The sequence below is a fragment of the Struthio camelus genome, chromosome 4, assembly GCF_040807025.1.
Source record: "Struthio camelus isolate bStrCam1 chromosome 4, bStrCam1.hap1, whole genome shotgun sequence".
NCBI lineage: Eukaryota > Metazoa > Chordata > Aves > Struthioniformes > Struthionidae > Struthio > Struthio camelus.
In genome coordinates, this window is record NC_090945.1 from 10128088 (window position 1) to 10141153 (window position 13066).

General features: G+C 46.5%; 2 protein-coding genes across 8 annotated transcripts in view; both read right to left on the reverse strand.

The window, feature by feature from the left end:
- Positions 1-7399, reverse strand: part of HNRNPD (heterogeneous nuclear ribonucleoprotein D) — a 10589-nt gene extending 3190 nt beyond the window's left edge. For all 3 annotated transcript variants that reach the window (XR_011140797.1, XM_068941346.1, XM_068941347.1), the window contains exons 1-4: positions 7191-7399; positions 2863-3031; positions 1933-2094; positions 649-780 (exon numbers count right to left, since the gene is read on the reverse strand). Coding sequence is in view for 2 of the 3 variants with exons in the window: in XM_068941346.1 (XP_068797447.1) it covers positions 649-780; positions 1933-2094; positions 2863-3031; positions 7191-7384 (657 nt within the window). In the remaining variant the exon portion in view is untranslated. The remainder of the gene's footprint in view (positions 1-648; positions 781-1932; positions 2095-2862; positions 3032-7190) is intronic.
- A 1050-nt stretch (positions 7400-8449) lies between these two features.
- On the reverse strand, positions 8450-13059 carry HNRNPDL (heterogeneous nuclear ribonucleoprotein D like). Of its 5 annotated transcripts, XR_011140799.1 has the most exons (9): positions 12824-13059; positions 12259-12427; positions 12012-12173; positions 11425-11556; positions 11193-11307; positions 10214-10381; positions 9899-9996; positions 9411-9514; positions 8450-8722 (listed from the first exon to the last, which is right to left on the reverse strand). XR_011140799.1 is itself a non-coding variant. In XM_068941350.1 (8 exons), the coding sequence occupies exons 1-7, from the start codon at positions 12910-12912 to the stop codon at positions 9926-9928; spliced, it is 906 nt and encodes a 301-aa protein (XP_068797451.1). In that variant the 5' UTR covers positions 12913-13047; the 3' UTR covers positions 8450-8722; positions 9899-9925. The 5 variants fall into 5 exon arrangements, 3 of the variants coding, with proteins under 3 accessions (XP_068797451.1, XP_068797453.1, XP_068797452.1); XR_011140798.1 differs by having other exon boundaries at positions 9411-9996; positions 12824-13015; XM_068941350.1 differs by lacking the exon at positions 9411-9514 and having other exon boundaries at positions 12824-13047.
- Between the last annotated feature and the right edge of the window lie 7 nt (positions 13060-13066).

The window sequence follows — 13066 nt, forward strand, 5'->3', positions numbered from 1 at the left end:
TTTTTTTTCTTTTGAAGTAGACATATTTCAGGTATCTGAGAAAAGTGAAAGCAAAGTTATGAAAACATCATCAGTATCTCTCCTCAACTCTGTTCTGAAGCCTCCACTCATGCATCAAAAATGAAGCCAAGTACCATTTTAGTCTGTGTTCCTAGGTTTAAGCCACATTGATGCAAGGAATGCCACTTCCAAGAGGAAAGCCTAACTTCCAGAACTGGAAGGAGACTGGAAGAGCTCCAAGAAAACTTCACATTTTGCTTAAAACAACAACGTATTTCCACGTTAAACACTGCAGAACGATCCAGCTACCTGGACGATGTGGTGAAGCCTCACACAGCAGAGAAGTGATGCAGCACTCGGTCTAAACAGCAAGAGAATGTGGGAGCTTCAGCATGAACAAACAGGCTGCTGCCCAGCCCTCTCCCCATGAGGGATGCATAAGCCTTCCCAAAAACCCTCTGAGTCCAAAAGTCAGGATTACAGTAACAGATTCCTAGCACCTATGTCAAAGCTTCAGAAGTTTTGTGTCTACATCATAGAAATAATGCTTACAGTTATTTTTAGACTATTACCCCAAAACACATGCAACTGGGAATGTAATTTGCTCTATTATCAGTGTTACGTTCCTCTAGGAAAAACTCCACATACTTTACTAAGCCCAACATTATGGTATTTCTTCTCCATTATTTTCTTCACTGGCTCCTCCTCCTTGAAAGTAATGAAGCAGAATCCACGCCTTTTGTTAGTTTTGTTGTCCATGGGGAGCTCTATAGATTCGACCTGGCAGAAGACAGTTAGTTATTTCAGCTATTATCTTGCCATTCATGCTGTTTCAACATGTTACTTTAGCAGCTCAAATCTCTCAGCTGAACTTAGTGAAACCTGAATATGGCAACGTGCTTGCTTCATAGGGCTTTACGCTCATCAACATCACTAGAAACCACGTTCCTATTGTGCGAAAGATCTTTTCCCTCAAACTCTTACAAAGCATGGTTCATAAACCATGTTTTAACTGTGCTGGACAAACAGTCTCAGTTTGACTCTGTTTTAACTCAATTAACATGGAGGTTAACTAGGTATTGCAAACCTTAAGCAGACTTCAACCTTCAAGGTTCACATTAAGAAGGTTTAACTTTGAGCAAGTTCAGAGTTCTTTTTACCCATAGTGCTGCTACAGCTATGCGTTAGGACCAATTTTTGCCATTTCAACCCTTGACTGCAAACACATCAGAGGGAAGTTCTCCCTACACATGGTTCCCCGGATTTCAGCTTTACTGAACGGTAGCTAAAGTCTATAGGGCAAAGCCAATCATCTGGAAGGTAGTAAGATGGCAGGTGCCAAGAACTGAATTCCCTGCCAACAAAATTCTTGTCAGGACCTGATGCCGGCAACATCCATCAACTAATACAGCAGAAGCAGCCAACTTCAAGCCCATGTACGTTTAGCTTTTAAGCACTACAGTGACACTTTGGGACAGTTTATTTGCACCAACAAAAGCTGGGGATGCAGACAGACAACATGCAGCTGCACACAATTTACGTAAGCTGTCTCAATCCGCGTCCCAGCAGGTTAGTTGGGGTCAAGATGATCTCGCCCAGCTGTCCAAAGCAGCACACTCAGAAAGGCTGTCCCCCACCAAACCCCCGTCAAGACCATCAGACATCCCATGAATCAGTTCCTCAGTCTCCGATATGCATCCATCCCTTCTTCCATTAACCCAATTCAGATTACCAACACATGCAAATCAAAGCCTTTAGTTAAGTTTCTGATCACAAACGCTTCTGAATACTTAGCGTCAAGAAGCTACACTGGCCATTAAGCTTATGGCCAGCTTCATTTCCGGTTTGGTATGAAGGCTTTCTTCTTATTAAATGGACCAAGAAGGCCCAAGTTCTGCACATCGAAGTAGACATTTCAACTTTGTCACATACCTCACCAAAACCTCCGAAATATTCCCTTATTTTCTCTTCAGGGGTGTCTGGAGATAAGCCCCCAACAAAAATCTTCTTAACAGGTTCTTTTGTTTTCATGGCTTTAGCTCTTTTAGGATCAATGACTTTTCCATTCAGCTTGTGTTCTTTCTGGTCCATGACCTGCGGAAAGTTAAAGCAAGCGTCAGGCTCTTAATCGTAATTCAAGCTAAATATTTCCCTGGTGTTTAAGTAAGGACCAGGTACTTCAAACGGATAGCATTAACAAAGCAAAGCACAGTAAAAGCATTCAAATTACACTGATCATTTGCTGCATGAAGCCAAACAGTCCTATCATTTTGATCACTACCCACTGACAGGTAGACAGTCCTACCAAAACCTTTCAAGAATCCTCAGGAACCATCTGTCACGCCAGGGAAATATGGACATAACGTTTCTAAGAAAATATGCTATAATCCCACCCTCCCCTCCTCAAACCTCCAAAAAAAAAAAATAAAAATAAAAATAAAAAGGAGGACTTCATACATGGCTTAAAGATCATCAAGGATCACTGAAGGCAAAAACTTGCCAGCATCTTATGCCAACAGCATTTGAGAAAGGTTAACAGCTCATTTTTGCTTTGATAAAGCCCTAATCTATGAAAGCCAATATTAGCCCCAGGGCCAAGAGTTCACTGTTGCAGGTCTGGATCCCAAAGGCCTCATGCCTTTGTAAATTATGTTCCTAGCAACTACATCTTGACTAAGGCAGTTGAGGAGAGAAGAAGGAAAAAAAAAAAAAACACACACTTTCAATAAGCATACTCTTTAGTTCCTTGCATGGCAAAAACCACCTTGAACAGATTACGTACAAACACCTATGCATACAAGCATCTCAACATTCTATTTTTGCCGCCTAGAATTTAACATGCTGATTATACAGTAACGCTACCTTATCTACGCTCTCCGATTCTTTAAAGAGTACAAAGCCGAAGCCTCTTGATCGCCCAGTGATGGGATCTAGCTTCAGAGTGCAGTCTACGACTTCACCAAATTTAGAGAAATAGTCCTTCAGATCTTTCTTTGTAGTGTCCCAGCTAAGGCCGCCAATAAACATTTTCCTGTTAAGACAAGAGGGTTTATCTGTTAGTGCATCTTAACCTAAAAGCCTGCACTGTCCAGCTTTATGAGCTCAGTTACCTAACAGCGCAAGGAAGAGCAAAGTTTTATCAGTGACACTCCACGCACTTACAGTAAGATCTGCACTTTCCCAGAAGTTACTTACATGATCCTGGCCAGATTAGATATGGACTTATATGTACGCACAAGTGTTGCGCCATCTTTTGCTGCAGTTATTTTGCTAGCCCAAGAAACCACACATAGCAATATAAAAAATAGGTATGATTTCCTTGCATCCCCACCACTACAGACCCACAGGCTTAATTCTACTTAGTTATCTGCAGAGTCCCCACACAACTGTTTTTGACACTAGCAGAATAGATTTAAGGCAGCACCCTTACAGATAAGCACTTTCATAATAGCTTGAATTGGACATATCCTAGTACTAGCAAACTGAAACCCAACTAAAAAAATCCGCACCCACCCCCCGCAAGTAACAAAAGCTTTACCAAAAAAAAAAAACAACTAAGTATTGGATGCTCAAAACTTATTTTCCTCCCAAAATGCTGGCCTAATCCAGTATAAACACCAGAAAAACCTCCGAAACCGACTATTCACAGGACCAATGTTGTTGGAGAAAGTGGTACAGTAAGTATCTCTAACTATGACTTCAGATTATAGAAGTACCCTGAAAGCTTGACAACGTATCAGGACTATCCCATAACACTAGCAAGGCAGGACCAGGAGAAAAAAAAAAACCACAAAACAAAAACAAACACGCACACAAAACACCCATGCAAACGCTGCACCTCTAAAGGGAACACTTCATGGTTTGCACCAACTTAATATCAAGCAAATGAGCACGTGAATGGTGTGATCCTATTTATCCAACCACTGGATCATGCACCCATTGTAAAGTTTCATTTTGAGATTATCTCTTCTAATGCTAAAGAAGATTTTACAACGGGCTCAAAACAAAAAAGTTCAGATCCATTAAGATCTGGAAGAACATTTTCTATACAGCCTTGTCCGTTTTAACTGTTCAAATTTATTTCCCAATTGTACGTATTCTTTTGGGAAAACCTGAGAAACCTCAGTAACATGGTTCAAACTCTTACTTTCCACTTACATATTCCTGCACTAATCATGTTGTGCTTCCACAGGTCAAACTCTCAAATCAAAGCTGCACATATGAGCTAACTGCAGGCTTTGTGGAACTAGTTTGTTCTCTTACAAGGGCAAACAAGAACATAGGGCTTCTGACATATCTATCCTCTGTATAGGTGAGGGGGTGCAGGAGCTTCATCCATTTCTATTAGAAGCTTTTAAATTCAAAGAACAGAAGGGACACTGATTCCTCATTCCTTTATGCATCTTCCCCATTAGCTCCAGCTCTTTGACAAGGCACCATCAGCCAGGCACCAGCTGATGCATCAGCACAGCACCAACAGCCCTTTCTAGCATGACATCTTACTGTTTTCAGGACCACCATGGAAAAATTGGTTCACGTGGCTAACACAGCAGCCTCATACTAGCAGGGCTGGTAATTCAAAAGATGCTTTATATCCATGGGTTTACCAGTAGCTCATTTGTTGTTTCAATCTGATTTGTTTTCTTCAGAAAACAAACACATACAGAAGACGTAGCATCATATTTATGACACACGGGGGACACTGATACTCTAGCAGTTCCTGCAGAAGGTACACTTGCTGCGTGACATATAAAATACCAGCTTCAAAGTTATCAAGCAAGAACTAACCTGAACACACAAAGACTCTCCTTTGTATCACTACATGCAGGACGGGCCCAAAACAGGGGCTGGAAACTGACAGCTTTCTGAAAGCTTTCATTACCCGTGTTGCAACGGCTGCTCTGAACCTGCAGTCGCAGATTCAGCACAACATGAGAACTTCAGCTTACCACCACAGCAGCAAGGTGAAAAACTACTGCTACTTTGCAAAACTGAGGCCAGATCAAGGCTACATCACAGCATGAGCATAACAAACAACGTTTGTGCAAGGTCACTGTGCTATTCGATGCTTGTCAAAGAGGTCCGCTTCCCGAACCACAGTTTGGCTGGTACGTCGTATCAGCCGTATCATATATTGTGCCATAATAACTTACCAGAAGCATACTGGCAAAGCTTTCCAACTACAGACTTCACTAAACACAACATGCACACTACCACAATTAATAGCTTTAGCCTTCCTCCAGCAAGCTGATCCAGAAGCTTTCTAGCAGTTGCCAACATAGGGATTCCTGAAGTCCGCTGCTCAAACCGAGGCTCACTTGAGGTTATGACAACTTGTGCACTTGTTTTTGCTGAAGGCACTGTCTCCAGTTCCTAATGCAAGGGAAACATGAAAGTACTGGAATTCAGCAACTATTTAGGATGTGCTGCTTTCCCTCTACTACAGGGAGCTATCAAAACACTTCATTTCTTATACAGCTTCACCAATAAAAAGTCCCAAGTCAAAAAACCTTATGTCATCAGCTGAAGGACTAAGCTAAGCCAGAAGCCGCTCTATGTTACAACGTAATCACTGCTCAATGTCACTGTACCACTCAGTGACTTTTTCTAGGCTCTGCTGACACGGGGTGGGGGGGAAGGATTTCCTAATCAAAACCCTTGAATAGGAATGTATTCAAGAGCAAAAGGTAAAACCAATACGAGAATTGCAAAGGCACTCAAAACCAATAAGAAACAGGCCAAAAGTAAACGTAAGCCATTCCAAGGTGGCACAAACACCAGCAAAGCAGTCTTCAAACAGGAAAGGTGCTTGCTCTCAGCTATATCATAGGTTACTACAAAATCAGGGGCAACCCCCCCCCCCCCCAAAAAAAAGGTTTCCCACCCAGCAGAGCTCCACAGGACAGAGTTCACCATCACCTGACAAGTCCCTCTCCCTGCTCTGCCCACTGATGACAGCATCTCCCCAGGCAGAAGAGCTATTTCCAAACGTGCTCTAAAACCTTACACAAAAGAACAAGACAACTTCATCTTCTGACTGTACCAACAGCTACAAACTCAGTATCCGTGGATCCTTGTTTGACATACCACGTACAAAGGGAGTTAGAAAGACCACTGGCAGCAAGGTAGGACTAGTGAACAACCAATACAAAAACAGAAGGCAATTCAGGATTTTTGCCAAGTACAAGCATCAAAGTATTCCCCTTCACAACATTTTGGAAACACTGAACCCCAACTGCAAATCAACAAGGGCAAAAAAACCCATCCAGGCATAACGAGCTAATGGTTTTGGCTTTTGTTTTCTCCCTTGATCAAAAACACATCTGCAATGTAAATTCCTTACCAGTCTCGCAGGAGACGGCAGACAGCAGCAGTCTGCCCTGTAACCAGATTTATTCTAAATGATTTTTATGTACTACATGAAAGGTAATCCCTGGCCCATGCCAAGCACCCAGCAGAGATCTTCAGAAGATGAAGAGCTGCCATCGCGCTCATTTTTAACTTCGGCCGTCATCTAAAACAACCATCCTCACAGCGAGTTCCCTAAGATTAATCTTTCTGACAGGAACATCGCTACATACAGTGAGCTGCAGCCCAGAAAAACAAGAGTTGCGTTTCCCAGAAACATCGGTCCCTTCTGTTTAGGACGGGAAGGGGAGGAACAGTCTAGGCTGGCAAGAAGTCAAGCTGCGTCACACCCCTCACGGAGGCACAAGCGATACACCCGTTATTTTTCCAACGCAGGGCAAAGCTAACAACGAACGCATCGCGAAAATTCAGCGCCATGAAGTTGCAAGGGGCTTTTTTTTTTGTTGTTTAAACACAGTCACGTGGCTCGCACGTCAATTTTTAAGAAACGGCATCCCCAAAAGACTTCTTGTAGTCGGGCACGCATCAGAGCAAGTTTACGCTTAGGGACGAGTCGCTATAAAGAGTCCTAGGACGGAGGCTGACAGGAGCCGGGACCATGAAACTCTCCCCTCCGGGCAGCGTCTTTCTGCACCCCGGCACGGCGCAGCTCTCAGTAGTTTAGAAACAAACCCCTCGGTGGTGGCGGGGCAGAGCAGGGGCCGCCCCCGCAGCCCGGCCCGGTACGTGACGTCGCCGCGGCGCCAAGTAAACAAACGGGGGCCGCCAGCCGCGCCGCTACCGGAGGAGACAAAAGCCGCGGGGCCGCCGCCGCCGCTCACCCCTCGTCCTCCTCGTTCTTGCTCGCGTCGATCTTGGCTCCCTCCGACTCGATCCCGCCGCCGCCGCCGCCGCCGCTGCCGTCGCCGCCCCCCACGCCGGCCGCCGCCAGCCCCTCGGGCTGCTCCGCTGGCTCCGCCGCGCCGCCCCCGGCGCCGGCCGCCGCCGAGTCCATAGCGAACTGCTGCTCCGACATGGCGCCGCCGCCGCCGCTGCGGCCGGCCGCCGAGCGCGCGCTGCCGCCGCTGCCCCCCACCCCCCGGCCCCGGCTCCGCTCCCGCTTCCCCGCCGAGGCCCCGGCGCCGCTGGCGGCCCCGGCGCCGGCAGAAACGCGCCGAGCCTTCCCGCTTTCACTCGCTTTTTTTAATGGCGCCGCCGACGACCCAACCTAAAATGGCGGACGGAAGGAGCGCGGCGGGCGGGGTCACGTGACCCCGCCTCCCGGGGAGCGCGGGCGGGGGGAGCCGGGCCGCCGTCTGGCGCGCGCTGCGAGCCCACCAGCGAGAGCGGGCGGCGCGGCCAGAGCGCCGCGAAACCATCGAGAAGGGAGCGGCGCGGGGAGGGGGTTAACGGCCGCGCCGAGCCGGTCACACCGTCGCCCTCGGCGGGGGCGCGAGCAGCGGGGCCCCCTCCGCCGGCGTTGCAGCGGCTCACCGGCGGGCCGCGGTTTTGGGTGAGGCGAGGCCTGCACTACGCCCGGGGCAGGCCACGGGCTGCATCGCGCAAAGGGGAAGGGAAGGAGTGAGTCAGAGGGTCCACCCTTTCGAGAGAGCAGTAAACGTATAAAAAGAGAAGGTAGGAGTAGAGTTTCTTAACACTAAACTCACCTTTCCCCAGACAATCCTCTGTGCGAGGTCTCGCAGACTAGGCCCCTGTGAATTAGCCAGAGAACCAGTGCTCTTCTAGGCAAGCAAGGTGTATTTTCCATGTCTCGAGTAGACAGTAGCGTGTTTACGTGTGCTGGGGGGTATCGTACAGAGAAAACCTCTACCTTTCCTCTTATACAACAGGCAAAAAACAACCCTTCCGTTTCTCCATTGACACCAACTAATGGCACTAACTCCGACCAGTTTGACTCTTTGTATCTCCTCAACCTCCTCAGCAGTTCTTGAGTCAAACCGAGGAGTGGAGTGTATTGTACCTGCATGCAGACCCACCTTCTTTTGAGTCATATATGATCTCCTGAAAGCTATCCACCTTTCTGAACAGGTGAAGCAAGTCTAGCTATACCAACATAAGAGGACAGCCAAGACGGGAAAACTAAATTCACTTCAGTAAGCATTTATTAGAGAATCCTTTAACATGAAATTATACAAATAAAGTTTGTATAAACACAAGTCCACATTGTGTCATAACATGAATGGCAAAAAGAAAGTAAAAACCTTAAAAGAAAACTAATCGGCCGCTATATACAGTTGGACACAGTTGTGTCGTACACTAAAAGTCTTTTACAAAATAGTCATTTCATGTCTCGAAGACCACCCTCCATTCACTCCTGATGCTCTGCAAGATGGCTTTGCTGGAGTATCTCCACCTAAAAACCAAGATAAAGTATATGTTAGATCTGTGCAAGTTATCACAAGAATCGTTAAAAGGTCCATTTTCATGAACTGCTTTAAGTCTTCTATATATTCCTTTCTTCACTGTTAAAGATCATATGCATATTTAGTAAGGTAACGCAAGAGGATTTGTTACCCATCAATAATTTCCTCTTCCCAAATATAGCCGTTCAGCCCATTTAGGAAGCTGTTCCAGAACTCCACATATCCAAATTAAACCATTAATCAGGCTCTGGATCAGTTTTTGCACTGGAAACACTGCCAAAAGGGTTTCCTGTTTGTTGTCAATTCATCTGAATGACAGTGGTACAAACAAGTCGGGTGCATTTTATTCCAACGGGCCACGTGCATATGATCTTTAATGTTTTTCCAAGATTTAAAAGTTCGTTTTGGTTTGCAGATTTCACTATTAGCTATAAAAAGAAAAAAGCAAGCATTAAATCTTAAAGAATGCACACTTAAAATGAGGTTCCACAATTGAAATACAACACTAAACAGAAGACCAAATGATTAAGCTGTAAAGGCATTTATGTACTTTAACTCCTGTAAAAAACCATTTAAGTTAAGACACTTAATCTCCAAAAAGATTAAAAAAAGAAGCCAAAGTCTGAAGTTTTCCACTTTAATCTTTACGCTGGTACATGAAGTTGGAAGAGACCATACCACAGGACAGCGTTTTCTGGTGTATGCCTTGCGCTCTGCCTGCAACGTGCGACCCCAGAGATAGACGTGGTCAGGGTGACACACGGCCTGCAATGAAGTTCCCGCTGGCGGGTACAAACAAGGTATAATGTCAGAGTTAGAAGACAACATTCTTGTTTTCCTTAAGTTGTACCCATTTCAGTACTTTACCTGTTAATACTTCTAATAAGTTTAATTATTCCTCTAGACCACCTGGTACACAACGCAAAACAGAAAAACTCTTATGTTTTTCTGAAGTACTAAAGAAGATAAAGTCACATTTTTTACAAAGTTAAAGATCTATAGACACGGTAGGCAAAGCTGGTTTTAAAAAAAAAAGTTTTTTTTAAGTTAACAAAACTTTAATTAAAGAAAAAGTCAAGCTACACAAGTTATTACTCTTCATTTGTCTATTGATCTTTAAATTAGATTACACATACTCAGAGTGGACCTTGCACTCATATACACACCTGTTTCCTCAAGTATTATGTACTGGTTTAGTATGGCTGGTAGTTGTTTTGGTGATTGCCGCCACCCCGGGATGCTTTTCCGTATGTGCTTTGCTGACCTGTGGACAGCACAGGGAAGAAAAGAAACTTTTCTTGGCAAGTATTTCATTTACCCATCCGAAGTCTTCCCATTTTTAACAGCGAAAGGGCTACTCTTTTTAGAGCCACGCGTTCGAGTCGGAGGTGTTACAGAAAACATGCTTATAAATAAGGCCTCCGTTCAGTGATACATACCATTATTATCTGGAATGATTCAAAACTTATCAGAACACTTACCACTGTAATCTGTGTATCCTGGGCCATACCCGTAATTGGGGTAGTTGTACCCAGAGTAGTCATATCCTCCATAGCCACTGTAGCTTTGATCACTATAAGCGCTATTGTAGTTTCCATATCCTTGATCGTAATAGTTATTAAATCCTTGATTCCAGTTTTGTCCCTGACCTGAAACCAAGTACAGCATTTAATATATCTCATCCTCTAACTCAAATCCCGCTCTTCTAACAAGCCATTTAATCTAGCTGTCTTTCTGTGCTAAAATTACTGGCCAGAAAACCCTTCTACCTTTCCAAGAACCAGTATCAGAATTATTTCCCAAAAAAATGAGGCACCTCATTTGGAAATGAAATATGTTATTAAGAGCTGATCATCTATGGTATAGTTTAGTTAAAAAAAATTCTGCTCATTGAGAACAAAGACGACACACACACACACTGTAAACAAGCACCGCGACAGCTCCTACTGTTTCCCTTCTTCACTTTCATCGTTGGATGATGAATTACATGAGCGTTGACTTACAACACAGGATCAGCTTTACTGCAGTACGTAAGCTGTGACTGCTTGCCTTAAGGACTGACTGGCATTAACCTGTACTGGCAAGGTAAAGGTAGTAGTTTATCTTTCCTCCCTTTAGGTGAGGAATTGAGGCCTCTGCTATCAACCAATGTCGTAGCTTTTCACATTCTATACTATCCATTTCATCACGCTGAGAATTATGAATTTAAAAGAACATCCTAAATCTGGCTCGCCATTTGACCACTTCAACGCACACAGAAGTGCTTAAGCTTGAATACACAGTTCTGCAGTCCTAACAGCCAAAAATGTAGCTTAAGGAGATGCACAAACAGACTTTCTGCGTTCTGTTGAAGCATTAAAAACCAACATACAACCCAAAACTTAGAATAGCTAAAGACACCCTGATCTTCAATACAGACATGTAACTATTTACATTACTTGCAACATCCATACAACTCACCCCGTCCACGCCCCCTTCCACCTCCTCGTCCTCCAGTTGCATTGCCTTTTCCTCCTTTCTGTTGCTGCTGCTGCTGCCTGTATACCTCTTTGGGCTGCGCTACTTTGATCTCACACTGTAAAAAACAAATTCTTAAGCTCATCGAGAAGCTCAACACCATTTTATCAGTCGCTTTCAGTGAAGCCCACAAACAGTTGTCTATTTCAAATGCTAAGATAGGTAGCTTCCTTACCTTGCCTGAACCAATTTGATGGTATCTGCTTTCTAACAATTTCTTTACTGGCTCTTCATCTGTGTATGTGATAAAACAGAAACCCCTCCTTTCATTCGTCTTTGTGTCCATGGGAAGCTCAATGTTTTCAATCTGAAAGCCAAGTTATTTATCAACAACGGGTGAAAAGCACAATCAACTTTTCGTGCTCCCAGTCATTCAGCAGTCAAACGTTTATGCTAACAACAAATTTAATCGGGTTGCTTTTTCAAGGGCCATTTCACCAGTTCCATTTATAAGCGTCCTACTGCTTCAACCTAGTTAGGGCAATTTGCTACAGACATCCAGCCGCAGACGTAGAAGCTCGCGCCACGTGAGCTAAACCACTGGGGGGGGGGGGCACTACAGTTATCATAGCTTTTGACAGCTACAAATTAGCCTTATCACAGCAGTAGAAGGTCGTTAACAGGTATATCGGTGTTTCTGACCGAGGCGTGGTTTCACAGCAGCCACAGCTATGCTCTTCCCTCCCCACCTCTTCTGCCCGACAACAGAAGCAGCACTGCACTTGGCAAGCAAAGCTATTTCCGCCCGCTGCTAGGCCATACCTCGCCAAAAGCGCCAAAATATTCCTTAATCTGTTCTTCAGACGTGTCTGGACTCAGCCCACCAACAAACACTTTTTTGGGTGGTTCTTTGCCCTTTAGGGCTTTGGCCCTTTTAGGGTCTATCAACTTCCCATCCAGTTTGTGCTCCTTCAGCTCCAAAACCTGGAAAGCACACAGAGAAACAACGCTCAAACCGCCACCGGGGGACACCGAGGCCGCGCAGAGCCCCTCCGCCGCCACCACCCACCTTCTCCACGCTGGAGGCGTCTTTGAAGAGCACAAACCCGAAGCCCCTCGACCGCCCGGTCACCGGGTCCGTTTTAATCGTGCAGTCCACGACCTCGCCGAAGCGGGACAGGTACTCCGTCAAGTCCTTCTTGCTCGTGTCCCAGCTCAGGCCGCCGATAAACATTTTCCTAAAGCGCGAGGGAAACACACACAGACATGCATGAGCACCCACCCGCGGGCACCCAAGCGGCCCCGCACAAAGCCCCGCCGCCAGCGCGGGGGCGGCGCCGAGCCCCGCTCCCATTGGCCGCCGCTGACGTCACGCCTCGTGATTGACACCCCCCTCGCCCCGCCCCGCCGGAACTCGGGCATTCGCCCGGCACACAAAAGGCCGGCGCGCGGGGCCCGCCGCCGCCGAGCCCGGTCATTGGCCGCCCGAAGGAGGGTCCCGCCCCTTCCTCCGCCACCAGGCTCCACCCCCCCGCGGCAGCGCGCCGCGCCGCCCCCCCTTCCTTCCCGCGCAGCCCAAGGGGGGAGGGCGGAGGCGCGACCCTCCCCCCCCCCCGCCCAGTCCCGGCTCCTACCCGTCGTCCTGCTGGTTCTTGCTGGCGTTGATCTTGGAGCCCTCGGCGAACTCCTCCGGGCCCCCGCTCATCTCGGTCGCGTCCTCCATAGCGGGGCGAAAACGGCTCAGGCGAACGGCGGAGTCAGCGCGGAGACTTGAGCGGGGGTGAAAATGGCGGCGGAAGAGATCCGGGCACCGCCTGCGCCCTCCTTATATAGCCGCGCCGGCAGCCAATCAGCGCCGCCCTCCCGCGCCGCGCCGC